Raw genomic sequence first — 24,988 nt, 5'->3', positions numbered from 1 at the left:
CTTCTGGCGTCAAGTGTTTTGAACAGCCTAGTACACCTGAAAGAGTCTTGGGTTTTATGGTGCACAACGACCTCTTGCGTTCACGGACTCCTTTTCTAGAAAGAACTCCAGTCAACCGGCTTTGCTTTTTTTTTTTTTTTTTTTTTTTTTTATAAAACCAAATTCATGTAGCACTTACCAAAGGCTACCACAGAGCTTGACAACCACCGATTTAATATTAAGTTTAACTTATGGGGGGGGGGGGGACTCAAAGAACGGATTTTCCCTAAAGCATACTATTGTGACGAATTATGGCGCTTTCAGGTGTTTGTTTACGATATGAAACACCTATTCGGGTTGTTTTTTTTTTTTTTCAGTGACAAGCGCAATTTTTTTTTTTTTTTTTCTTCCCCATAATCTGGTCGAACCTGCTTGGTGACAAGTAACTACATAATTTTGTCGTGTGTCATGAGGAAAAAATAAACTCACTACTAATTTAAGCGCACGTTGCCAAAGCGTATTTTTTGTGTAAGTTTTACAGTCGCTCTTTTGAGGTTTAATTTTGCGTTTCTTGGCCTTACAATGGAGTCACCAGAACCGGCTGAAATCCGCGCTATTCGTGAGAACTATAAAAAAGCCTTGCAGTGTCTGAACTCGGGGCTTCAGTATGACGAGGTGGGGAATAAGGGCCAAGCTCTACTTCTGTACAAACTGGGCAGGCGGCATCTTCTCCGAGGGCTCGGGGTGAACACGCATGGTGAGCGATGCGTCGGACGCCACTGGGTCTCCGCGCGTCAGATGCAGCAGAGGATGAGCGAGACTCTGAGCACCATCACTGATCGTCTCGGGGTGCTTGAGTCCACAGCGAGCTCGGATCAGCGCCTTTATCCGACCCTTCCTGTCGTTACCACCAGAGCACCTGTCTCCGCTTCAGGGGGGGCCTCTGCTCATCCTGCCTCCCCCACGGCGGGCTCCACTGCACCCGCTGAACTTCCACCAGCATACTCCCCACAACCGACAGAAGGGCATCTGTCACTCTCTCATGGAGGCAACGGGGCATTTCAAGCTGCTCCCAACCAGACACCCCAACGTCAGTCCTTTGCCCCAGTCAATCTCAGAGAGGCTGGCATGGAGATTTTGTTCTTGCCCAGTGGGGCGCAGATGTTCTTCGTTTCTGCCGAGGGTCATGTCAGTGCCCCTTCTTATCCAGGGTTCCTACGAATAATCATATACAACAGCCAGAACGGCAATGCCAGCTATGCCCCAGCATACCTACAGGTAAATATTGTGTTTGGAGACTATTTCTATATTTATTCATTTTGTATAGGCTACTTATTTTTGTTGTCTTATTCTCTTCCAGGTTTTATTAAGTTTTGTTATTGTTTTTGGTAATTTAAATTACGCTGAGATAAAATATAAATAGGCTTTTAGACGAAAAACGTAAAAAAATTGTAGATTTTGTTTTCGGTATAGTAGGCATATAAAACTGACACTGAAATAAATATATGAAGAATAATAATAAAGAAAGACAAAACACATAGGCTACCGAAATTACTAGACCTAAAATTACAAAAATTTAATAAAAATAAAAACATATTCAAATTATCAAAAAGCAATATAACATATAAATACTAAACTGTGTAAGATGCTGAGATTATTTAATAAAGAATTCAGTAAAAGATATTAAGAACTTTGTGAAACGTGATTAAAAACTCTACATCTTTAAGCAATCTTATGCTAGCAATCTTTAGGCCTATTCTTAAGGATTTTTGTTGTTGATATTTTTAGTCTTGATCACATGAAACATTTACCTTGATTTTAAAAAGAATTGCGTCTGTGTAAGGTTTGGTTGTTGTTGAGCATTAGTTCATGGCTGACCGCAAAATAACTAAGATTTCTGACATTCTTCTCATATTATAAAATTACAGGAACATTACAGAGCAAAGAGAGAAGTAGAAACTTTGTGTTTTTTCTTAAGAGATTGTTTGACATTTAATTAATGTGGCTCATTTGATGGCTATTTGTGATTTTATACTTTTAAACTGAGGAAGTTTTACTTTCACTTGATTGTTTGTATCACTCAAATCCGACATGGATTAGGAAAGTTTCACTTTCTATGTCAAAAATAGGTGCTTTCACAGCTCCACCTCTTTTGTCAAACCCACAACAGTCAGTCCAACCTGACTCTGTGGTACTTGTATAAAAAGCTTTAGGTTTGTTTAGGTTGTGCAGTGCTAGAAACAGGCTGTTACAGATGACAGGGTTCTTTGTGTAGTATCGGTCTGCATGCTGTTTCAGCAAATAGAAGAGTCTCATTGAATGGCTGAGTGTCGGCTCTGGCAGATTTCCAGTTTGAGGGCTGTTAGCTGTCCAGTGCTCCCATTGCTCTGGGGCTTGATGTAGAACTCATGGAGTCCACGTGCTAACGTAACTGCTGCACGCGTCCCACAGTGGTCTTTTGTCCCACTTTAGACATCCAGAACAAAGCGTGGCTTTCTGAATAATCACACAGTGCACAAACATATGCAATATAATTGCAGTCTTATTTGACCCCAGTTGTCCCTCATGTGCACAATGACATCCAAATACACTAAATTCATCTTTATTTTAGTTCAAAGGGTCATTAAACATTTTGGAATACCAAAATATTTTCTTTTGCTTATTTCACTATAGGCTGGAGGTAATACATTATTTATTATTAAATTTGCAGCATATCTTATTTCACTTAACTGTTTTTTAATGATTGATATTAATATATTATTAATAAAGTTCTAATAAAGTTTCATAGATTTTTAATGACATTTTAAGTCCTTAGCAAAGTTTCTTGTTAAAAACTATGGCAGTCAATACAATAAAACCATAATTAATCACATGAATACATTTGGTAAATTTGAAAATGAACGCTTAACATTTTGTCTTTTTTTAACATTTAAATATACTATTTCAGTTTTTATTTACTTTAAAAAGTTGGAAATTTATCAGCAATTTTTAAGTGAATTGTTTCTACAACACATTATAGTAAAGCTCATGTACAGTAAAAAAAATAATAATAATAAAAAAAAAATCTCTACATTTTGATTTAAATGTTGTACTTGCAGGTTTGTGATTGGATCTACCCGCTGTACCCAGACTCACCAGTCTTTCTTAGTAACAAAGGTGTGTTCACATTTCCCGATACCACCACAGCAGTGCCGGGGTCCTATGTTGGGGTGGTGCTGTCCTCCGAGCTGCCTGCAGCAGACAGGCATCTGTTCCAGGAACAGCTGTCAGCACTAGCACAGCTCAGGGTCCAGGTACTAATCTCACTTGTGCTTTTGCCAGAATGTATGATGACAAAAAGACAAAATGTACATGTTTATTAAACACTCAATCTATGCATTTGTTTTGTATAACTCCTAAGTTTGCTACGTATTACTCATAACCGAGGGATTTTCAATTTAAGGGAGACGAAGGACAAGTTGGCGCTACAGGAAAAGACATTAACCTGAGTGGGAAGGTTCCTCCTTCAGAAACGGCTGTTATCCAAACACCAGGACCGGTGGATAAAACTGTTCCTGTTTGGAGCGAAAAAATGTCTCGGGGGATTTTAGCAGGTCTGAACTTTAGGATCAGAGTAGAGAAACCTGAAATTTTGATAGGAATCTCAGTATCTCAATAGATATCTAGGGTATTTGTTTGTTCTACTGAAGTAGAAGGTCAGAAGACAAGCATTCTTAAACAGAAAGATTGCATCTAGGTTCCATGAATAACCTTTAACACTGTGGAATTTTTCTGTTGCACAAAAGAGTCTTCAGGTTATTACAGTATTCTCCACATTAAGATGTATATAACTTTTTATGTAAAGATTAGATTGCTGAGAGGTTTTTTTTGGAACTTAAAATGATCTTCTAGGTCATTAGTATAGAAAAAACCCTCTTGGAACCTTTATTTAATTGAGTGCACTGAACACCTTTATGGTGCGTTTTATAAATAGCCACTAGAGGCCACTCTTATACACTCTAAGGGAAAACAAGTGCTAAAGACATTGTGGTATTTCCACTGTGGCTGTGCAGGGACCTCCTGGCTGGGTCGGGGGCTTGAGCGAGGGGCTGAAGCTACTGGTAAAGCCATCCAGAAAGGAGGAACTAAGCTACGGGAAAACATCACTCCAGAGGAGACCCCAGCAGAGGTCAGCCCCAAGGTCACCAAAGGCCTAAATGCAGCCAAGCAGGCCACAGGGGGTGCTGTGAAAGTCAGCCAATTTCTAGGTAAAACAATGGAGTAACTAGATTGATCATATATTGGCATATTTAGAGCTTTTCTGTATCCTGTTCTGCAACATGTATAATATATTTTGCTTTATTCACCAGTGGATGGTGTTGCTGCTGTAGCTGGTAGAGTTGGGAAAGAAGTTACTCCACACGTGAAAAAACACGGTAGTAAAATCATCCCAGGATCCCTCAAGAAACGTAAAGAAGGCTGCTCCAATATGGATGGAGCCAAGCTAGTGGCAGGAAGCAGCATACAAGGTTAACAAATAAATTCTGAAAGGCTTTTATACATTAGGTTTACTTAGTATATCAAACTTGTAGATTCTTTATAACTTAGATGCAGATTTTGTTCTGTAGGTTTGTCATCTCTCTGGACAAGCCTGGAAACAGCAGCAAAGACCATTGGCAAAAGCATAACTTCAGAGACTGTGACTACTGTGAAGCACAAGTAGGTGTTTTCTTTTATTTATTGCTTTTCAGGATTCACTGATTCCCAGTTTCTTTTCTGCTTTTCTTGTATTCTGCACCTAACACAGCGGGTTTTTTGTTGTTGCTATATAATCTATCTAAACTTCAGTGCTTTGGGAAATAATCGACTCTTTCCTGTTGCTTTTTCAGATTCAGGGGTCTAGGAAGCATCTTGGACCCCCCTAGCAGCATATAAATGGTGGCGGGTAAAAACACTGTGTTTTCTCTCACTATGTCTCTCTCTAATTCGAACCTGCCCTAAGTGCCTTATTTTCTTGAGTTACTGACCATTCAGGAGTCGCTGAGAAGGTGCTCATTCTTATTAATGGTCCATCAGAGTGCTTTGTGAATTAAAACTGAGGTGAATGCAACATTTTGTCTGTGCACTGTGTTCTGTTCATTTTAAAATGTTTCACATTACTTCAAATATCCTTTTAGAATCAATAGTTAACAAAATAACTTCTGTCAGGACTTTTAGCTCAGAATATCTCCATGTTTGTGATCAGGTATGGAGACGAGGCAGGACAAGCTGCAGACACTGCAGTCCAGTCTGCTGTCAATGTAGGCGTCACAGCATTTAATTTGGACAACTTTGTAATCAAGGGTGTGCTGAAGGGCACAGGCAAAAACACTGCAAAAGCACTGGAGAAAGACAGCTCAGGAGGAGAAGGAACCGAGAAGAAAGGAAAGCCACTTAAGGATGAGAGAAAATGATAAATGATTAGCTGTCATCAGTTAACTTATGTACATTCTTGTAGCAAAAAACTATCGTTTTGTATTGATAATGAGATTGATATTATACTGGTCAACGATTACAGAAGGATGCACTTAGGCATGTAATGTATTAGTTAAATGTTATACTCCTGTTACTTAAAAATGACATTTTTTTTTTATCTTAAAGATATTCAGAGTTATAACAGTAACAGTAGATATTTGATTTTATTTTACCTTGGTTGAATGTTTATTTTACAAGTATCTTGGATTTTCATTCTAAGTACATTTTGCATTCTGTATTCTTCAGATGCATTAAGCTAAAAACTTAACTGTTTCAGAATTAACATCACTGTTCTCTATGGCTGTTTTGGACATTCTTGTGGCTTATGTTAACTTTAAGAAAATGCCACCTCATTAAAGTTTACCACAAAATGTTACATTAGTTTAACGAAAAACAACACACTGGTACTATTTTGTAACATATTTTAGTGTAAATACAACTGTCATAGTTGTAATAAAAAGTAGAGTCTTCTTGCCTTTTCTTAAACATGATTTCATATACATCTGTCAAATCATCACCCTTACAGTAGTGGTGCTGTTGTATAAAATCAAGGTAACGGTTATTGAAAAGGCCGCGCACAGTAGAACCCAACGTGATTGCGTAATCAATGTTGCGGTTGTTCGTTGCCGTGGATACAGCCCAACATTCACAAATACACCGAAGAAAGTGAAACCTGTTCATTATACTCAGACTGAGGATGGCAGAAACTGATCTAAGAAATTATGAGTTATCCCAACTGCAAGCCGAAGTCGAGCAGGAGAGAGAGGTCAAGTAAGTCCAAACATATTTTATAAACACAGCAAAGCATCTGTCTTGACTTCACGTCGTTTTGCAGAGTTAGATGTGTTCCTAGGTCAACATATTTTGTTGACCCTGGAACAACGTTTTACTCCAAAAATGTAATCTTGACCATATCCCTACACCTAAACCTAACCTTAACCACGAGTAATCCCTAAAATCAGAGGAAATTATACACGAATGACACTGACGTACAAGAACCAAACAGTGATGGTAAGCATAAACTCCCTAAATTCTATAAACTTGTTTGTCAAATCTGATTGGTTAATCACAATGTTGTTCCAGGGTCAACAAAGATGTTGTCCCAGGAACATGTCTCACGTAAAATCAGGTTCTGCGTCTTGACTGCTGTCACCATGAACATATCAGACGTTGCAGTTGCACGTTGATTAGACTTATTTAGTTATGTATGAATCGTTTAAAGGGAGATGTTAAAGGACTCCGTGTCTGACCTGAGGAGCACACTATCTGATTTGGAGAAGAGACTTCACAGTGTTGACGGAGAAGGTTTGTACATGAACAAAATTGCAAGAAAATTGACCTATTGACCCATAAAATTGACGGTATATTCAGAGTAAAATTACTTTCGACTAGTAATCTAATGAGCAAAAAGAACAAATTCGTGCATTCATTAAAGTTGAACCGTGCCACTCTGCTCAGAGAACGAGTGGAGAACGTCCCCGGTTACTCACGTAACCTTAGTTCCCTGAGAGGAGGGAACGAGACATTACGTATGGGGAAATCCATTTCCTCGAAATTATGAAGTCTGATTGAATAACTCTTTTGCTTGCAAATAGCCAATGGCGCCCTCGCCCTCACCTGATTGGCTGACAGCCATCAATATAGGTGACGGTGGGCGCCAAAACCCTCAGAATCTTCCACTGAACGAGAGTAATGAGGCTGGAAGGTTTTTCCACACGGCAGGTTACGTAATGTCTCGTTCCCTCCTCTCAGGGAACTAAGGTTACGTGAGTAACCGGGGACGTTCCCTTATCGAGTCGGTCTCTCGACATTACGTATGGGGAACAATAAAACCCCCGCCGTGTGGGAAATACTGTCCGGCCCAGCTCGCATCGAGCCACAGAAGAGCATAAGCACTAGCTCTTACAGCGCGTTAGCTCTAGGTCGGGTACCGGACCTGGTTGAAACACCTCTTGGCATAGAGCCAAATCAGCTCTTACACCATCGTAATCCAGTGCACCCAGATAAGCAACACTGGTGTGATATGGGGAAAATGCAGCAATATGTTGGTGCTTGGGAATACACTGCCGGCTTATAATGCGGGCATAATAAAGGGACCACATTAGATAGTGAATGAATACCTCAACCGCAGCTATTACAACAATAACTGACGCTGACCTGGTAGAAAGAACCACGGCTAGTGCACGCGCTAGGTAGGGCGTGCCCATAGCTTAGTCCAAAGACTGCTCAACTCCCTCCTCCTGCACTGACAGCACATGTGATGCGAACGAGGGAATGTCCAGATTATAGAATCTCGCAAACGTGTTGCGAGACGACCAGCCCGCTGCGAAACAAATGTCCTGAATAGACATACCTTTCGCCCAACCCCATGACGACGCCAAACTCCTTGTGGAGTGGGCGTGCACCCCGATTGGGCAGGCGGTTCCCCGGGAAGCATAAGCTAGTCGCACAGCCTCCACTATCCAGTGTGATAGCCTCTGCTTCGACAGCGCGCTGCCCTTCTTGGCACCCGCGTAGCAGACGAAAAGCTGCTCTGAAGTTCGAAACTGGCTAGTTCTGTTCACATATGCACGCAGGGCACGCACGGGGCACAAAGCGCACTTCTGAGACACTGAATTACTGTCCTCCTCGGGGCAAAATGCTTGAATTGTAATTATCTGAGCTCTGAACGGCGTTGAGAGCACTTTAGGCGAATAACCGCGTTTGGGTAAAAGTCTGACCATACAATCGTCCGGTCCAAACTGCATGCACGCGCTGTTCACTGACAGGGCATGCAAGTCTCCCACTCGTTTCCCGCAAGCTAGCGCGAGCAGTAGCGCCGTCTTAAATGAGAGCACTTTAAGGTCGCTTAACTCGTCTGGTTCAAAAGGTGGGTTGGACAGCGCACTAAGCACTAATGACAGGTCCCAGACCGGCATCTGACGAAGGCGGGGTGGATTAAGCCGCCTAGCTCCCCGAAGAAAGCTCGTTATCAGGGGGTGCCTCCCCACTGAATGGCCGTCTAGCAAGTCACGAAAAACGGCGATAGCGGCCACGTAGACTTTCACTGTAGATGGGGTACTGCCAGCATCCAGACGTTCCTGTAGGAAGGTCAGAATAATGGAGATATCGCAACTCCTGGGGTCCTCATTTTTGTCAACACACCAGTTAGCAAATACTTTCCACTTCAGAGTGTATAAACGCCTCGTCGAAGGGGCTCTAGCCTCTGCTATTGTCTGCAGCACTCGCTGATATACTCCACGCTGATCTGCCACACATGCAGATCCCAAAGCTCTGGGTTGGGGTGCCATATGGTGCCCCTCGCCTGGGATAAGAGGTCCCTTCTCGGCGGGATCCGCCACGGGGGAAGCCGCGACATGTTCACCAGTTCCGGGAACCACGGCTGGTTGGGCCATTTGGGTGCTACCAGGATCAACGCACATCTCTCCTCCCTGATCTTCTGCAGCACCAGCGGCATTAACTTGACTGGGGGAAAACCATACTTCCGTCCCTTTGGCCAGCGGCTCGACAGCGCGTCTCCCCCCAGGGGGGATGCTGTCAGCGAGAAGTACAGAGGGCAGTGGGCGTTCTCTTGCGACGCAAAGAGGTCGATCTCCGCTTTGCCAAACAGATTCCAGATCATATTTATCGTTTGCGGATGGAGCCTCCATTCTCCGTGTACAATGCCGTCCCTGGACAGCATGTCCGCGCCGCAATTCAAGCTGCCCGGTACGTGCACTGCTCGAATCGACAGAAGTACCCTGTCCGTCCATAACAGCAGCTGTCTCGCTAATCCCTGCAGGGATCGCGAACGCAAACCTCCCTGGCGATTGATGTACGCCACCACCGCCGTGTTGTCCGTTCTGATGAGAACATGACGGTGTTTCACAAACGGAAGGAAACTCTGCAGCGCTAGATGAACCGCTTCCATCTCCAAGCAGTTTATATGCCAGCGCGTCTGGTCCCCTGTCCACGTACCGAATGCTGGTCTGCCATCGCATAGGGCTCCCCAGCCTGATAGTGAAGCATCCGTAGTGACCACTACACGTCTGACCACTCTGCCCATAGCAGCACCCTGCTCGAATATGGTCGTGCCGAACCAAGGCGCCAGAGTCTCGAGACATGAACGCGTTATGATAAGGCGTTCCGTTCCCGCTCTCCACGCCCGCGGCTTCACTCGGCTCTGTAACCAGTGTTGAAGCGGTCTCATGTGTAACAAGCCCAGTCTGCAGACGGAGGCTGCGGCCGCCATCAGACCGAGCAACCTCTGAAACGTTCTTAAGGGGATAGCTCTGCCTTGAACGAAGAGGGCTAGTGTATTTTGAATCGACTGGATTCTCGGCTCTGACAGCTTCGCGGTCATAGAGCGCGAGTCCAGTATCATACCCAGGAATGTGATATATTGGCGCGGCTGCAGTGTGCTCTTCTGAATGTTCACAGACAGCCCCAAACCTGTCAGATGGGCGAGGAGTCTGTGTTTGTGTTCCTCGAGAGCGCTTCTCGACCGTGCGATGACTAACCAGTCGTCGAGATAATTCAGTATGCGCATTCCACTGAGCTTCAGGGGAGCGAGCGCTGTATTCATGCATATTGTGAATACACGGGGAGCCAAAGCGAGCCCAAACGGCAACACTTTGAACTGGTACGCCACACCCTCGAATGCAAAACGCAGGAAGCGCCTGTGATGTGGGGCTATCTGGATGTGGAAGTAAGCATCCTTTAGATCCACTGCAATGAAGTAATCGTCGGGCTGAATGTGCGCGAGGATCTGCTTCACAGTTATCATCTTGAACGTGCGTTTCGCGAGCGCTTTGTTCAGTAATCTCAGGTCTAAGATGGGGCGCATACCTCCGTCCTTTTTCGGAACTAGAAAATAACGGCTGTAGAAACCGGAATTTCTCCGTTCCACGGGCACTATCTCTACTGCTTGTTTGGCCAGGAGAGAGGATATTTCTGCTCGTAGCAGCGGGGCGCTCTGTTCTGACACTTCTGTCATAATCACACCGCCGAAGCGGGGTGGTCTGCGAGCGAACTGGAGCGTATAGCCGCGTTTTATCGTGTTGATCACCCAATAAGATGCCGCGGGGAGCGTCGCCCACGCGCTGAGATGACTCAATACGGAGGGTATTAATGCATGCTGCGGCGGGGCGTGCGCGCCAGCCACTGGGGAAGCGTTGACCGCTATATGAGTGGCAGGTGACTCGTTCGCGGCTTCTTGCACGGGAACATACATAGTCACCTCCTCGGGTTTCCCCGAGCTTCCGCTTTGCGAAGCGTCTCTCGGAGGAGAGGCTTCGCTTATGTAGCGGGTAATAGTAGAGGGAGGAAGAAAGCTCTTTTGCTGAGGCATGTAATGCATGTTTATTGAAACAGAACATAGCGGTTTCATTCTCACAACATTCACATCTTTGACGAACTCTGGGCGGGAACGCGCCCTTTTCGCCGCGGGTCCGACGAACACGTCCCGCGCTCTCTTCCCCCTGGCACGAACATCAGGAACGCTGCTCCTTCTTGCCAGCCGGGCGCCCTTGGCTGCTAGAGGCCGGTTTCGGACCAAAACGGGGCTTCCTGGGCTGCCTCTGGCGGAATGGTGGCTCTGGCTCACGACGCTCTGCTGCGCTCGGGAACGCGCGCCTGGTATTTCCCGCTTGTCGCTGTGCCGAAGAAGATCTGGACCTCGCTGCAGGGGGGGCTTGAGACCGTTTCGGCAAAAGATGAGGCATCATCTTAGACTGCTTGACGGTCTCGGCGTATTTCTCCGACAGAGATTCCACCGCGACACCGAAAAGACCGGTGGGGCTCACCGGTGCATCCAGGAACTGCCTCTTTTCGGCATCGCGCATGCCGGACAGCGTCAGCCACAGATGGCGATGCAGGACCACAAGGCTGCTCATATTGCGGCCGATTCCCTGCGCTATCTTTTTTGACGCCGCGAGAGCGAGATCCGCCGCCGTGCGCAGCTTCCTGAGCGACTCTGGGTCCGGGCTTCCCTCATCCAGGGACCCAAGGAGCCGAGTTTGGAAGACCTGCAGGATTGCCATCGTGTGGAGGGCAGATGCTGCATGTCCAGCAGATATGTACGCCTTCTCAGCGATGTGAGCAGTAGCTCGACATGGCTTAGAAGGCAAAGAGGCGGTTTTCCAGCCGGGAGAAGACGCGAGATGGGCCGCGATAGCATCCTCGACGGGAGGCGGTCGCGCGTATCCCAATTTCTCCGCCCCTTCCACCGTCGTCAGCAGCTGGGTCCCCTGTGCATGGGCTCGGGCTGAGTAAGGGGAGCGCCATGACCGGGTGAGTTCCTCGTGGACCTCAGAGAAAAAAGGCGCGGGTCTCTGCGGGGCTTCAGCCTGGCGGCCCGCGCCGAGGAAAGAACCGTCCATCCATCTCTTAGACGGCAGCTCCTTGGGGGCTGTCCACTCCAATTCCATATCTGCCACCGCCTCCGTGAGGATCGCCATAAGCTCGGCATCCAGCGAGGCGGGGGCGGCTTCAGACGGGGCCTCGGACCACGCTCCCGGGTCTGAGGCATTAGTAGACATGGCGTCGTCCTCGTCATATCCAAACGAGACCATTTCCCGCGCTTCTAGTGGAGGGCGGGAACTGGCCTCAGAGTATGAGAGGGGATCTTCCACGTGAGGGTGGCGTGGGCGTTGGGCCGACGCCAGTACCTCGACAGAATCCGTCGACGGAGCTCTCTGCAGTCTCCCGGTTCGCGGCTCGACGGCGGCGGACGGGGGAGAGGCAGGAGATACAGGGCCACCGTTACGGGTAACGGCCAGCCTTGCACGAAGGATCTTGATGGGAAGCTCCTCACAGGCACGACATCCGGATCCTTCGAATGCCGCCTCTGCGTGAGCCCGACCCAGGCACAGCACACACTGCTCGTGTGCGTCCGGGAAATCAATGGGCCCACCACACATGCGGCAAAGAGACATTTTAAAAGTAAAATCACCGGAACGCGAGAGGGGATAATTTTCCACAATTTTCCGCTCTGTATGCGTGAATCCACGGCGAAACCAGACTCAAGTGAAGAAAAAAGATTCTGAGGGTTTTGGCGCCCACCGTCACCTATATTGATGGCTGTCAGCCAATCAGGTGAGGGCGAGGGCGCCATTGGCTATTTGCAAGCAAAAGAGTTATTCAATCAGACTTCATAATTTCGAGGAAATGGATTTCCCCATACGTAATGTCGAGAGACCGACTCGATAAGGGAACCAGATATGAGACACAGCTGGAACTGAACGAGCAGCTGGAGAAACAAATCAGTGTCGTTCAAGAGAGACTGGAGACGCTCCGCGGTGACCCCTCAGGTAGCATAAGAAACGTATATATTTTTTTTTGTATATTTTTCACTTTCGTTTTTGATGTTGCTTAAGTCTAATATTTTATCTCGTAATAATATAACCCATATAGCCTTTATATTTTGTAATTTGTGGTGTTTTCAGGCCTCATAGCGTGTTGCTGCAATCAGTCTGCAATAATACAAAGACACACTTGGGGGCACCTGCCAGAAAAATAACGGGACAATTCAGTCCATAAGCTTTATATGGTCTGGAACAAAGTGTTTTGGGCTCGGTCATAGTGCATGTCCACAGTTTCACATACTTCATTCATGATTTCCTATGTTGGCTCTATCTCTATATCTCTTCATCATCTTCATCAACCTCTTCATCACATCTGTTATTTGATTCTTTACATCAGTTATGATGAAATGAATGATCAAGGGACTTATGCTGATACAAAATGAAATATGAGGCAGGCACAGGAGAGCCATGTGCTTTAGAGCTGAGAGAATAAGCCATGCTGTTATTTTGATGTATTTTGTACACACTGCACCACTGTAACTTTTGTCTTGCTCTTCAGATCGACTGGCTTCTATTCGCTCATATGATGAAATGTCAGAGGTAAGCATTTCAGCTGCAAAAAAGTGCTACCAAAACTTCTAAATAAAACTGCAATTGTTTTAAATGCTAAAAAAATTTAAATATAATATTAAATAATTATATATATAACAAAATCTACAAATTATATACAATATAATAATTACCCTAAATATAAACAAAAATAAAAATATATTATTTTAAATAATTATGTATAAAAATGTTATAGACATGCACAATATTGTAGCAGTCAAAAGCACAGTCTTTTAATATATATATATATATATATATATATATATATATATATATATATATATATATATATATATATATATATATATATATATATATATTTAAATTTAAATATATATATATATTTAAATTTAAATATATATGCACATTTCGCTCCCTCACACACCCTGTCTGTGCAACATGGAAGAAACACTTTGGTTTATGCTTCAGTGCATGCATACACATTTCAGTTTCAGCTGCTATTGTTGCATGGTGCAGTTGTTTCTCATTACATCCTGGCAAAGCTGAATATGGTCTTTTGCCAAAGACGAGATTAAAATCAATCTGCTCAGACAGCCTGAAAAAAAAAAATTAATCAGTGAGAAGTAATCTGTAAATGAGGGAAGAGAAGCGACAAAGACTTGGGCAGGCCATGCCAGAGGGATGGGATGACAATTAGAATATTTAAAAAGCAAAAATATTTGAGGTCAGGTTTGACCCCGTGCAAAATATTTCATTTTATCCCTGTCATATAATCACACATCATATAAGAACATACTTTATTCAGTTTCTTAGAGAAATAGCTCACTCCAAAATCAAAATTTACTGACAATTTACTCTACCTCAGGCCATCCAAGATGTAGATGAATTTCTTCATTGCAACAGATTTGAAGAAATCCATCAGTACATCGCTTGTTGATCAGTGGTTCTTCTGTAGTGAATGGGTGCCATCAGAATGAGAGTCCAAACAGTTTATAAAGACATCACAATAGTCCTCATAATTCAGTACATCGATTAATGTTTAATGAAGCCAAAATCTGCATGTTTGAAAGCAACAAATTCATCAGTAATAATTACTTGTGGATTAACGCTGCTGCCAGGATTCTGACTAGAAGCAGAAAATCTGAGCATATCACACCAGTCCTCAGGTCCTTACACTGGCTTCCAGTTACATTTAGGATTGATTTTAAAGTACTTTTACTCATATATAAGTCACTAAATGACCTAGGACCGAAATATATTTCAGACATGCTCACTGAATATAAGCCTAACAGACCACTCAGATCATTAGGATCGAGTCAGTTAGAAATACCAAGGGTTCACACAAAACAAGGAGAGTCCTCCTTTAGTTATGCTGCCCGCAGTTGGAATCAGCTTCCAGAAGAGATCAGATGTGCTGATACACTAGTCACATTTAAATCTAGACTTAAAACGCATCTATTTAGCTGTGCATTTATTGAATGAGCACTGTGCAATGTCCGAACTGATTGCACTATATTTTCACTGTTTTTTTATTTTATTTTGTGTAAAATCATTTTATAACGGTTTTAAATTCATTTTAAATAAGTACATTTTTTAATAATTGTAAAAGTTTTTAAATAGCTTGTTTTATTCTTGTTATTATTTTTCTTCATTATTATTTTACTTTCTTTTATGTAAAGCACTTTGAATTACCATTGTGTACGAAATGTGCTATATAAATAAACTGGCCTTGCCTTGCCTAATGTAATGGCTTTATCAGCTGTTTGCACTTTTATTCTGAGGGCACCCATTCACTGCAGAGGATCAGTTGAAGAGCAAGTGATGTGATGCTAAATTGCTCCAAATCTGCTGTGACAAAGAAACAAACTCATCTACATATTGTATGGGCTCAATGGGAGTAATCCTTGAGGCAAATTTTCATTTCTGGGTGAAGGAGTCATTTAATTTGTTCAGATATTTTCTTTTTATTTAGGATGCTCTCAGACAGAGGCTGAAATTGCTGTCTACAGAGAAGTGCGGCCTTCAATCCCAACTGAAGGACTTCCAAATAAGAATTGTGCAGGAAGGAAAGGTGAAGTCCTACACCATCATATCTTTCACTATCATTCCTAATACGAAAATTCCCTTAAGTCAAGACATCACGAATCTTGATGTACAAAATCTCCAGCTAATAATTCTAACATAAATGACATTAACATGAGAAAGTGAAAGAGTTTATGTATGGGCTGCTGAATTCCCCTAGAGGTATAATAACAATTATTCCACAATTATGATGACATGAGAGTCTTTAGTGGAAGAATAAGGAAGGATAACAAATTGTTAGTTGATCATACATTACAAAGACATAAATAAAGACATAATTGTCTTTATTATGAATTCTATTCCTAATAGGCTTACCAGAAAGTCTACGAAGAGAGGCGGGCGTATCTTGCAGAGATCGCAAAGGTGAGGAAGAAATTTAAAATAACTTTTCCGGTTTGTGCTTTCAAGTATGTGTATTCACACACATAACATGATGACAGATGTTTTTATCCAAGGCACTGTACAATGTAGGTTTTACCATTCATTGTGTTCAATGAGAATCAGACTTATCAGAGCTACTTGACTAAACATGCAAAGTCTTGCATATAAACTTGCGGATAATGTGTACCTATAGCTGTCTTCAACGCTGGATATGAGCAGAAAGCAGCAGATGGTTCAAGCCCGGAGGAAAGCCCTGGGTCCAGACAAAACGTAAATGTGAAAACGCACTGTACATCTTCAAATGATACCACTTTGGTTCATAGGAAACAATGCCAGGTCTTATTTTTTTTTTCCTTTAAACGTTTCTTTTAGCAACATGGAATAAACATACTGAGTTGACCCATGCAATAATTACAAGTAAATCAACACTGAGAGAACAGAATGTGAATTTATCATTATGTATACTTATTTCACTGGTATACTTAAAATTGTGAGTAAACAAGACCAATCTTTTCAATCTCAGAATGAGTAATAACTTAAGGGATAGTTCACCCAAAAATTATTCTGCCATTATTTACTCTCCTTTATGTCTTTTCAAACATTATGTTTTTCATATTTCTTTATATTTGTACTCTGCAGAAGAGGTCAAACAGGTTTAACCATTTCTAGGTGAACTATCCCTTTAATGTTCAGTTATTAAGTTTTAATTGTCCTATATGAATAGACACAGCAGATGGATGGTATGTCTTTGATTTCAGGTATTGTACTTTTAAGTGTTTAGAATGTTGGGTATCATAAATCATGTTTTTTTTTTTTTTTGCTTTGTTTTGTTTAAAGCAGAGGCCAGGAGAGTATGAGGCAACATTCAAGTATGATGAAGGGATCTGTCAAAAAAGCACCAGCAAGCAGTCGACTCCCTCGATTAAAACATTAATGCAGTTCAGGGATCTTCAATAGGGCGTCCATCAATTATTGTTTGATTATTTTTGTCAAAGTTTTTATTTTATACTTTTTTTAATATATATATTCAAAGAGTTTTCTTTATTTTTATGACTATGAAAATGAAGGAGTTCCCTGAGAGATGCTTAGCACTTGTTGGCCCTTTTGCCTTCTGTCTGCGGTCCAGCTCACCCCTAAACCAGTTCGATTGGGTTCAGGTCTGGTGACTGTGGAGGCCAGGTCATCTGGCGCAGCACCCCATCACTCTCCTTCTTGGTCAAATAGCCTTCAGTGTGACTCTACAATTTTATATTCATTATATATATATATATTTTAAGAACAGTAAAATGAAGCATAATTTTTTAGTTCAATTACACTCTAAAAACTGCTGGGTTGAAAACAACCCAATTTGGGTTATTTTGACAACCCAGCGCTGGGTCAAAAAGGGACGAACCCAGCGCTGGGTTGTTTTAACCCAACCAGTTGGGTTATCATATTTAACCCAGCCTGCTGGGTTGCCTTTTTTATGGTTTAAAATGACTATATTGCAGGGTTTCAAAAAACAGAGCGGGTGTTTTTTTTTATCACTGTATTTCAGAAGGAAAACTACTGTATTTAGAAAATGTTCGATATCATTTCGCATGTGCTTGATAAGGCAGCGTTTGTGAGCTCAGCACCGCTCTGCAGCCGTTACCGGAGAAACCTACCTCTCCCGCTCTTAGCGCCTCCTGCTGGCAGAAAATAAACTCGCAGAGTGCAGCCATGTGGGGAAACAATGCATTTCTACGTTAAAATTAACCCAAATTGAGCTAGGCATTAAACCTACAAATGTTGTTCATTTTAAATATCACTTTTACACACAAATAATAATTACCAAAAGGAAAATATTTATTAAAAACAAGAGAAAAGTCAAAAAGTAACATGTTAGAAGAAATGCAGAAAAGGATGGCATTAACAGCTACAGAGTTCATAAACAAAGCATTGAACATTTGATGAATATAACTTAAGATCAAATTGGACTTTGTTCAATTGTATATATTGTATAAAAATATACGAAAACACATACAATAAATTTACAATTAGTTAGGTTTTTTCCAACTATTCTGGCATGACAGTACACAAATAAATCACAACATTAACTTTGATATTATAACATTTAACAGACGCATGTGTGTGTGTGTGTGTGTGTGTGTAAGAATGTGAGCAGGTGTATGAATGACAGAGTGTAAACTCTTCTACTAAACAACGCAGAAAAAGCATTTAACTTTTTTTTTTTAACAAATTATACACTTACAGTTTGTTTCAAAGTCCATGAATACAGATCATGCATCACGGTCAATTTTCATGATCTCTTTAGCATAACTGATGTAATCATGAAGAAACCCCATCTGCACAGCATGTGACATCTTCTACATCATCCAGGGCAGCGTCCTTCTTTAAAACCACCGCTGCATCAGTTTAGGGGAAAGAAGATTCTCCTCTCTGACCAGCATTCATCCAGTCACCGCCTGTTCTTCATCAGAGGCCTAAGAGAAACACATTTGAAAAAATTAAACATTTAATTAAACTATCCATTTTCAGGTAGAGGTGCATTCACATCCGTAAGGATAGGTAAATAATCGGTTTTAAAGTTTCAACACTTTGTGCGGTTGTTTAATGTCTCAGTCCACCACAGCGCTCCAGAATGCTATAATGGCAGCACTAGTGTGAGGACAGGTGATATTGTTTGAATAAATATTGCTTTCAGAAAGCTTCTTTACTGAAACATTAAAACAGACATGACATTCACATACCTCACAATATTCACGTACATTGAGGGCTGCTCTTCAAACCGTTAGTTCACCAAATAATTAAAATGTTTATAATTTACTCTCCTCATGTTTTTCCAGACTCATACAAAATCTGCAAATTTTTTGGAAAACGTATGAATATATTTAATATTCTCTTTTTGTGTCCTCCATTGCTGGTCTGGGAGACCAGTATTTTATTTTGAACATACATGTTTGCTATCATATAATTTAAGATGTATTCATATATAAATATCAGAATTTACTTCTACAATAACTCTGTATTTATGAAGCTTGAAAATACTGATTATCTAAACTATAAATGGATTAACAAATATTATGAGAAAACTAAAAATATATTAATTTATGTTGTAAAGACAGACAAAAGTCTTATAGGTTTGGAATGACTTGAGGGCAAGTAAATTATTTTTTGTGTGAACTTTACCTCTAAGAGCGAAGACCAAGAATAATGACTCTCCAAATCAGACAAGACAACTCCAAAGTTGGTTTGAGTTCTGCAATAAAAAACACAGACATCAATGGTTTTAATGAAATGAGCACATAATCACACTGTTGTTGCATCAAAATGTGAAGTAAACTGGCAGGAGACAACAGAAAAAATTATTTTCTAAAAATAACTTACATAAAATCTCAAAGGAATGACGCTCTCCCATGTCTCTTGCTTTTAACATCTACAAAAACAAAAAACAAACATTATTTTACTCTTAGTAAAACACAACAACAACTGATAACATGAAATTATGAAGTTTACTTGCCTTAAACGATCTTTCCCTCTCTTCAGAAGAAGCTGAGAAAACCACCTCCTCACACAAGCAGACTTCTGTGTCCTTAACTTCAGTTAGTTTGAGTTCTGCAAAGAGGGACATCAATGGTTTCAATAAAATATTAACATATACATACATACATATATAAAATCACACTGTTTTTGCATCAAAATGTGAAGTTAACAGGCAGGACACAACAGAAACATTAATTTTCTAAAAAAAAAAGTAATAATAATTTAACTTACATCAGTCTCAAAAGAATGAAGTTATCTTGTCTCTGGATTTCAACATCTAAAAAAAACACACACATTATTTTAGTCTTAGTCAAAATAAAGATAACTTGATGTTATTCTGAAGTTTACTCTCCTTAAACCGTCTGTCCCTCTCTTCAGAAGAACACCTCCTCCTCATCCTCACACAGGTCTGTGACTCCTCACACAAACAGCTTCTGTGTCTTTAACTCTCAGCGCGAGGACAATGAAGACAGGAGCTGGACAAGTCTGAAATATTACATGTAAAACATACTTTTAACAGTTACCACTTCAACAGCCTCAAAATAATTATGCTAGTCTTTACTACACAATGCCGTTTCCTTTAGGAGACAAACATACATTCAGTTTAACCGCGAAAAAAAAGACAAATTCACATGAGCGTAACCGTGACCGTAACCGTCTGTTAACGCCTCAAAGAGAACAGATAATGTAAAATCTTATGTGAATATGACAAAATACATTCACAGACGTTATATTAAAAGTACATCCTCCGTTCAGTAACGTTACATGAGGCAAGACCTCCGTGTCCTAGGCGAAAACCGCGTCCGTTTTTTATATATATATAACGTTAAGCTCCTTTGTTTCCGCCTTTCATAAAACCTTCCGCCTTTCATACAACCGCCAGGTAAACAATAAAAGATAACTTTACATTTTGAATATTTAACGTTACTTACCATAGTCTTTCACTCGCTTCTCGCTTCTATCACGCTGAGAAAATGGCGGCTGCTCGCACTGGAGACGTACGATTTTGACGTGACGTGCGTGCTCTCCTTCACGTCCGCGTCCTCAACCCACCCCGCTGGGTTAAAAAAGAAAGTTATTTTCAACCCAAACTTGGGTTAAAACATCCCAAAGTCCTATCCAACGGCCTCAACCCAGCAGTTGGGTTGAAAAAACAACCCAGCGTTTTTTAGAGTGTACCTAGCTTGATAGTGGCCACTCTGAACTTCAATGATATTCGGCTTATTCTAGTTCTGGCTCATTTAATTTCAAGGTATCTTCTTTAATTAAATATATTGTCATATCAGATGCTAATTCTGTTATGAAAACTTCCCAGATAGCAAGCAACCAATGAAACAATTTTAAGTCAATGTTTATGTGTCAGTGCTAACTGCACTGAATTCATTTAACAAAGAGATGTTGGTTCTATATAACTTTTTTGCACCACAATTAATTTTGAAACAATGGGGATATTTCAACAACATCAAAAAATAGTCATAGCAAACCCATCAACAGCCCTATCTCTTTAGGTTAAACCAGTCTTTCATTTAGTGCATTAAGAAATGTGATGAGGCATTCTTCATTGATCAAACTGCCCAATAAATGTTCCTCCTGCGTCTCTCTTTAAAGAGGTTGAAGCTTGCTTCATCCACAAATTAATTTGTGATGTGCCCCTTGAGCTTCAAGTACATTATTCTGTAAAAAAAAAAAAACTTTCAAATTCAAAGAGCAGATCATAACTATGGTATAACATAACATTATAATAAAAAAAATCTCAAAATATCAAAATTGACATGATTATGACAAACACATAAATGGGATTGATGAAACATCTTCATTACTGTAGACAAAGTTTGTTCTGCCAACAGGACAATACAGTAAAGCTGAAATACACAGTGGTATACAGTAACATTGTGACTTATCTGTTGTCATTTTGAAAAGAAAAGCCTGGCAATAGATGCCACAGTGCTCTGACTCAGAATGGCTTGGACCCTTTGTCCTGCAACTCTAAAGGACAAGTTATGACTGATGACATGGTCAACAATTGTTGCCAGACTTTCATTTGAAACTTGAGCTGTATTTTCTCCTCTACATGCATATTCCTCTTTCTCTGGCGCTCTGCCATGCTTTCTTACTCTCCTTCAATGCCTTTGGTCTCTTTGTTCCACACTTGCAAATAGCAGAGCAGATGTGGAATCTTTTATAGAGGGATGAGAACTGATTGCTGAGTGAAGAGTTGTGCAAATGAGTTTCACAGGTGCATTAGAAATTCATAATTATGCAAGTACTTCTATCAGATGTGAATAGATGTTTTCCTTTTGTTCAACACAGTGAATTCAATATAGTTTGCGGTCTTTCAGTGAGATCTGTAGTGTCTGTTTTGACAAAGGGGGTGAAAAATGTCTGAAACAAATTAAAAAGTGTTCAGGCATTTGCAGGAGAAGACTTCTGCTGTGATAAGAATGAGATGATGATGAACAAGTGGATCCCAGTTTTATTAAGCATTTCTTAGCAAATGAGAAAAACTGTAACCTGTAACTTAATCAAGGTTATTATGTGATCTTTTTTCTACATCACTGTTGTTGAGCCAAAATAGAAATAGAAATTAACTAAAAAATGTTTGTTTGATATGATTAAGATTTGATTAGGTCATTCTAAACCACTCTTTTTAAAATGAAAATACTACTGAAATGTGAACATCAAATAAATGTCATTAGATGTACCAAGTTAACATTGGGGCTTGTGGTCAACTACACTGTAATTGAAGTGGCTCATCAACAAACTAATGACCATTTCAAAGTTTGGGGAAAGCCTTTTAAAATAAAAAATGACCTTTTTCTGGCAGTTGAATCACTTTTTTTTCTAAACACTTTAACACAATCAATAACAAAAAGATTGTTCTTAAAAAAAATAAAAGTGGGACAAAAAGGACATAACTTCAACCTTTAAGATCATTATTTTCAGGAGCCTGCATGCCAGACTACTTGGTGGTACAATGGTTTAAAACCTCCCTCACATCAGACTGCTGCCTCTTTTTCATTGGGTTATCTGAAATCTGATTCTCATCATATTTAATAACTGATTGAGGAATATGGATAATGACCTGACAAAGCAGTAATCAGGGAGCAGGACATAAGGTGCAGGATAGCATAATTGTATCAATGTCTCATCACTGTATCAGCGTCACCTTGCTATCTGGGATGTTCATTGCATACTTCTAGAAAGAGTCAAGGTTAAGATGATGTACTTCATATAATTATGTAATTTTAGAATACACCCACATAATTATATTTAAGACTAATTGATGTGGTTAGTATTATTTGAATGATCAAAGCGAGTTTGAGCTTGTGTACAAAAAAATGTTTGCTCTGAGTCGTGACGGAGCTTCGAGAAGATACTTTTTTTTTTTTTTTGTGGAGCAACCTCACTGGAGAGGAATGGGGCGGTGTGTGTGTGTGTGTCTGTGTGTGTGGAGGGGGAGGGACGCATGGCTGGCTGTGGCAAGTCTGCGGTGCGGGGCTGAATCTCAATGAGAAAGCGGTCAATGTAAATCACTGCAAGACACGGAGGAGAGAGAGAACAGCATCTGCCGTCCGACCGACCAGCCAGCCAGCCAGCCTCTTCTGCGGGACAACAAAGGAGGTCTCGGGCTCACATCACGACTCCTGTCAGCACAACCCAACATCGGAATTGTGACCATTACGAAGAAACCTTGAATATTTCCTAAATCTTCACCTTTAGGCAAGTAGAAAGGTCTGTTTCTTTTCTGTAAGTAGAAATAAAGCAAACCGAAAACTCGCTAATGACCTGGCTTTGAATGTTGTTTGCTCATTCTAATTCATTTTAATAGCTCAGATTATCAGTTATGTGACTGTTATGTCATCAGCGACATGTCGTTAATTTCTGTCCGGATCTAAGTTATTTACAGTAAGAAATTAAACTGAAACAAACTTGACTCGATCATGATTTTAAGGATCAAAGTAATTTTCCTATGTTTGCGCGACTGTTAAACTGGGGAAAATGTAGGCTAAATCATTTATATTTTCTTTTAAAATATAAATATTTGTGCCAGTGTGTCTTTTTTGTGTGTCCTACATGTTTTAAAAATATTTTATTTATAAACATTTTGAGCTTTTTATGAAACTGATTGCGTTAAGGTCGTAAAAACCAGGTAGGCTATGACTAAAAATTAATTTGTTTCAATGTAAAAATAAAACCTGGACATATGTTTTAAAACATTTTTGAAAACAATACTTCTTACCTGACAGTTAAACCACTGAGAGTTTTTAACCTGAAATAACTACAAATAGCTAATGTAAATATTTTTAAAACTTGTCACGTTTTGAACTCGGGCACAGATTTTTAACATCCTTATTGGACACTTATCCTGATACATATTCTTTAATGTATACATGTATGTAGCTAAAAATAAATTACATCCCTTTGAGGACGTTTTCAAATGTCAAACGTTAGTGTTTGCCATGTCAAAAAATGGCACCGTCAACAGACGATGACAGACGCAGGACTTTATTAGCCTGCGTTAGCAGCCTTATTATTAGCCTTATTTTTTAATTAGATTAAAAAGTTATTTTCAGAGCAGACATTGACTGACACCGATGTCAGGGAAGGATTAAACCTACACGGTTAGTTTGGTAACTTCTCTTTTCCACATTTCATTTTCACTCTTTAGACCTAATCTGACTGGACGACATGGAGGAACACTTTGACGAGAGGGACAAAGGGCAACGCACCAGCCGAAGCTTAGGCCGGACGAACGGGCTGTTCAGCCCCTCTCACAGCGCCCACTGCAGCCTGTACCGGACACGCACCCTCAAAGCTCTGAGCCAGGAGAAGAAGGCGAAGAAAGTGCGCTTTTACCGCAATGGTGACAAGTATTTCAACGGCATAGTGTACGCCATCTCATCGGACCGGATAAGAACCTTTGACGCTTTGCTGGCCGACCTGACCCGAACCCTCTCTGACAACGTCAATCTGCCCCAAGGGGTGCGAATCATCTACACAATAGATGGTTCCAAAAAAATCACCAGTATAGATCAGCTGGTGGAAGGTAAGAAGTTGTCTAATGCTGCCCAAATACTACACGTAGGATTGTTGTTCTCCTCAATTACACAGTTGTCTGATGTCAGTAAAACAAGTTGGATCGCAGACAGACCAAAGACATTTAACCTGCTATATATTTTTCAGGCATTCTTGAATGCGTCTTTTGTCATTTAAACACAGCGATTGTTACTCTAATAGTCCCGCACTGATTTGCTTCCATTTGTGCCTCCAAGAATATCGTTGCAGCCCAGAGCTCTAATAATGGGCGGAGCTTATGTCTCAAGTAGGCGGGGACACTGAATATCGTGAGGTTTAGGGGCCGGGTTAGGGACGCCTCCATAACTCTGGCTTCGGGATACAGCGAAAATCGGCGCTAAAATCGTGTAGTTTGTGGGCTGTAGGCCTATAAGTGTCCTTTCATTTTTGTTTTACCGCACTGCTTTCTATTTTTTTTTTTTATGTGAACGTGCTAGCTAGATAATTTTTAATAAAAATAAAATAAAATAACAATTTTGCCACTGCATTGCATCTCACTGTTTTTTCAGCATCTTGCGCAAGAATACATCGTTTTTATCATGTAAAATGAAAAGCATTTCAACATTTAAAAATGCATCACGACCACTGATCTATATGAT

At 41.0% G+C, this 24,988-nt stretch overlaps 3 protein-coding genes across 10 annotated transcripts in view; all 3 read left to right on the top strand.

Moving 5' to 3' along the window:
* Window positions 1-400: 400 nt before the first annotated feature.
* Window positions 401-5,952, top strand: sparta (spartin a). 2 transcript variants are annotated; one of them, XM_026274032.1, is made up of 7 exons: window positions 401-1,257; window positions 3,078-3,272; window positions 3,422-3,572; window positions 4,032-4,226; window positions 4,329-4,487; window positions 4,587-4,677; window positions 5,204-5,952. In XM_026274032.1, the coding sequence occupies exons 1-7, from the start codon at window positions 562-564 to the stop codon at window positions 5,409-5,411; spliced, it is 1,695 nt and encodes a 564-aa protein (XP_026129817.1). In that variant the 5' UTR covers window positions 401-561; the 3' UTR covers window positions 5,412-5,952. The 2 variants fall into 2 exon arrangements, with proteins under 2 accessions (XP_026129817.1, XP_026129818.1); XM_026274033.1 differs by lacking the exon at window positions 5,204-5,952 and adding an exon at window positions 4,848-5,066 and having other exon boundaries at window positions 404-1,257.
* Window positions 5,953-6,061: 109 nt separating this feature from the next.
* Window positions 6,062-16,742, top strand: ccdc169 (coiled-coil domain containing 169). 4 transcript variants are annotated; one of them, XM_026274031.1, is made up of 9 exons: window positions 6,062-6,243; window positions 6,695-6,777; window positions 6,931-6,942; window positions 12,663-12,761; window positions 13,315-13,355; window positions 15,298-15,396; window positions 15,717-15,770; window positions 15,982-16,058; window positions 16,629-16,742. In XM_026274031.1, exons 1-9 carry the CDS (start codon window positions 6,170-6,172, stop codon window positions 16,720-16,722), a joined length of 633 nt encoding a protein of 210 aa, XP_026129816.1. In that variant the 5' UTR covers window positions 6,062-6,169; the 3' UTR covers window positions 16,723-16,742. The 4 variants fall into 4 exon arrangements, 2 of the variants coding, with proteins under 2 accessions (XP_026129816.1, XP_026129815.1); XR_003293041.1 differs by having other exon boundaries at window positions 6,063-6,243; window positions 15,982-16,124; window positions 16,626-16,702; XR_003293042.1 differs by having other exon boundaries at window positions 6,063-6,243; window positions 15,982-16,124; window positions 16,629-16,699.
* A 6,009-nt stretch (window positions 16,743-22,751) lies between these two features.
* LOC113110034 (serine/threonine-protein kinase DCLK1) overlaps window positions 22,752-24,988 on the top strand; it is a 40,706-nt gene continuing 38,469 nt past the window's right edge. For 2 of the 4 annotated variants that reach the window (XM_026274025.1, XM_026274027.1), the window contains exons 1-2: window positions 22,760-23,033; window positions 23,983-24,360. In XM_026274025.1, the coding sequence (XP_026129810.1) occupies window positions 24,003-24,360 (358 nt within the window). In that variant the 5' untranslated portion in view covers window positions 22,760-23,033; window positions 23,983-24,002. Of the gene's footprint in view, window positions 23,046-23,982; window positions 24,361-24,988 lie in introns of all 4 variants that reach the window. The other 2 variants (XM_026274029.1, XM_026274026.1) reach the window with 2 other exon arrangements.

This window comes from Carassius auratus, chromosome 10 (genome assembly GCF_003368295.1).
Source record: "Carassius auratus strain Wakin chromosome 10, ASM336829v1, whole genome shotgun sequence".
NCBI classification, from domain to species: domain Eukaryota; kingdom Metazoa; phylum Chordata; class Actinopteri; order Cypriniformes; family Cyprinidae; genus Carassius; species Carassius auratus.
This window is presented reverse-complemented; position numbering and strand designations above follow the sequence as displayed.

Coding starts and splice junctions, on each gene's coding strand:
- sparta (XM_026274032.1), top strand. CDS start 562: ATGGAGTCACCAGAACCGGCTGAAATCCGCGCTATTCGTGAGAACTAT. Junction 1,258..3,077: donor ATGCCCCAGCATACCTACAG/GTAAATATTGTG, acceptor TTGTACTTGCAG/GTTTGTGATTGGATCTACCC. Junction 4,227..4,328: donor GAAAGTCAGCCAATTTCTAG/GTAAAACAATGG, acceptor TTTATTCACCAG/TGGATGGTGTTGCTGCTGTA.
- ccdc169 (XM_026274030.1), top strand. CDS start 6,170: ATGGCAGAAACTGATCTAAGAAATTATGAGTTATCCCAACTGCAAGCC. Junction 13,356..15,297: donor CATATGATGAAATGTCAGAG/GTAAGCATTTCA, acceptor CTTTTTATTTAG/GATGCTCTCAGACAGAGGCT. Junction 16,059..16,625: donor GCCCTGGGTCCAGACAAAAC/GTAAATGTGAAA, acceptor TTTTGTTTAAAG/CAGAGGCCAGGAGAGTATGA.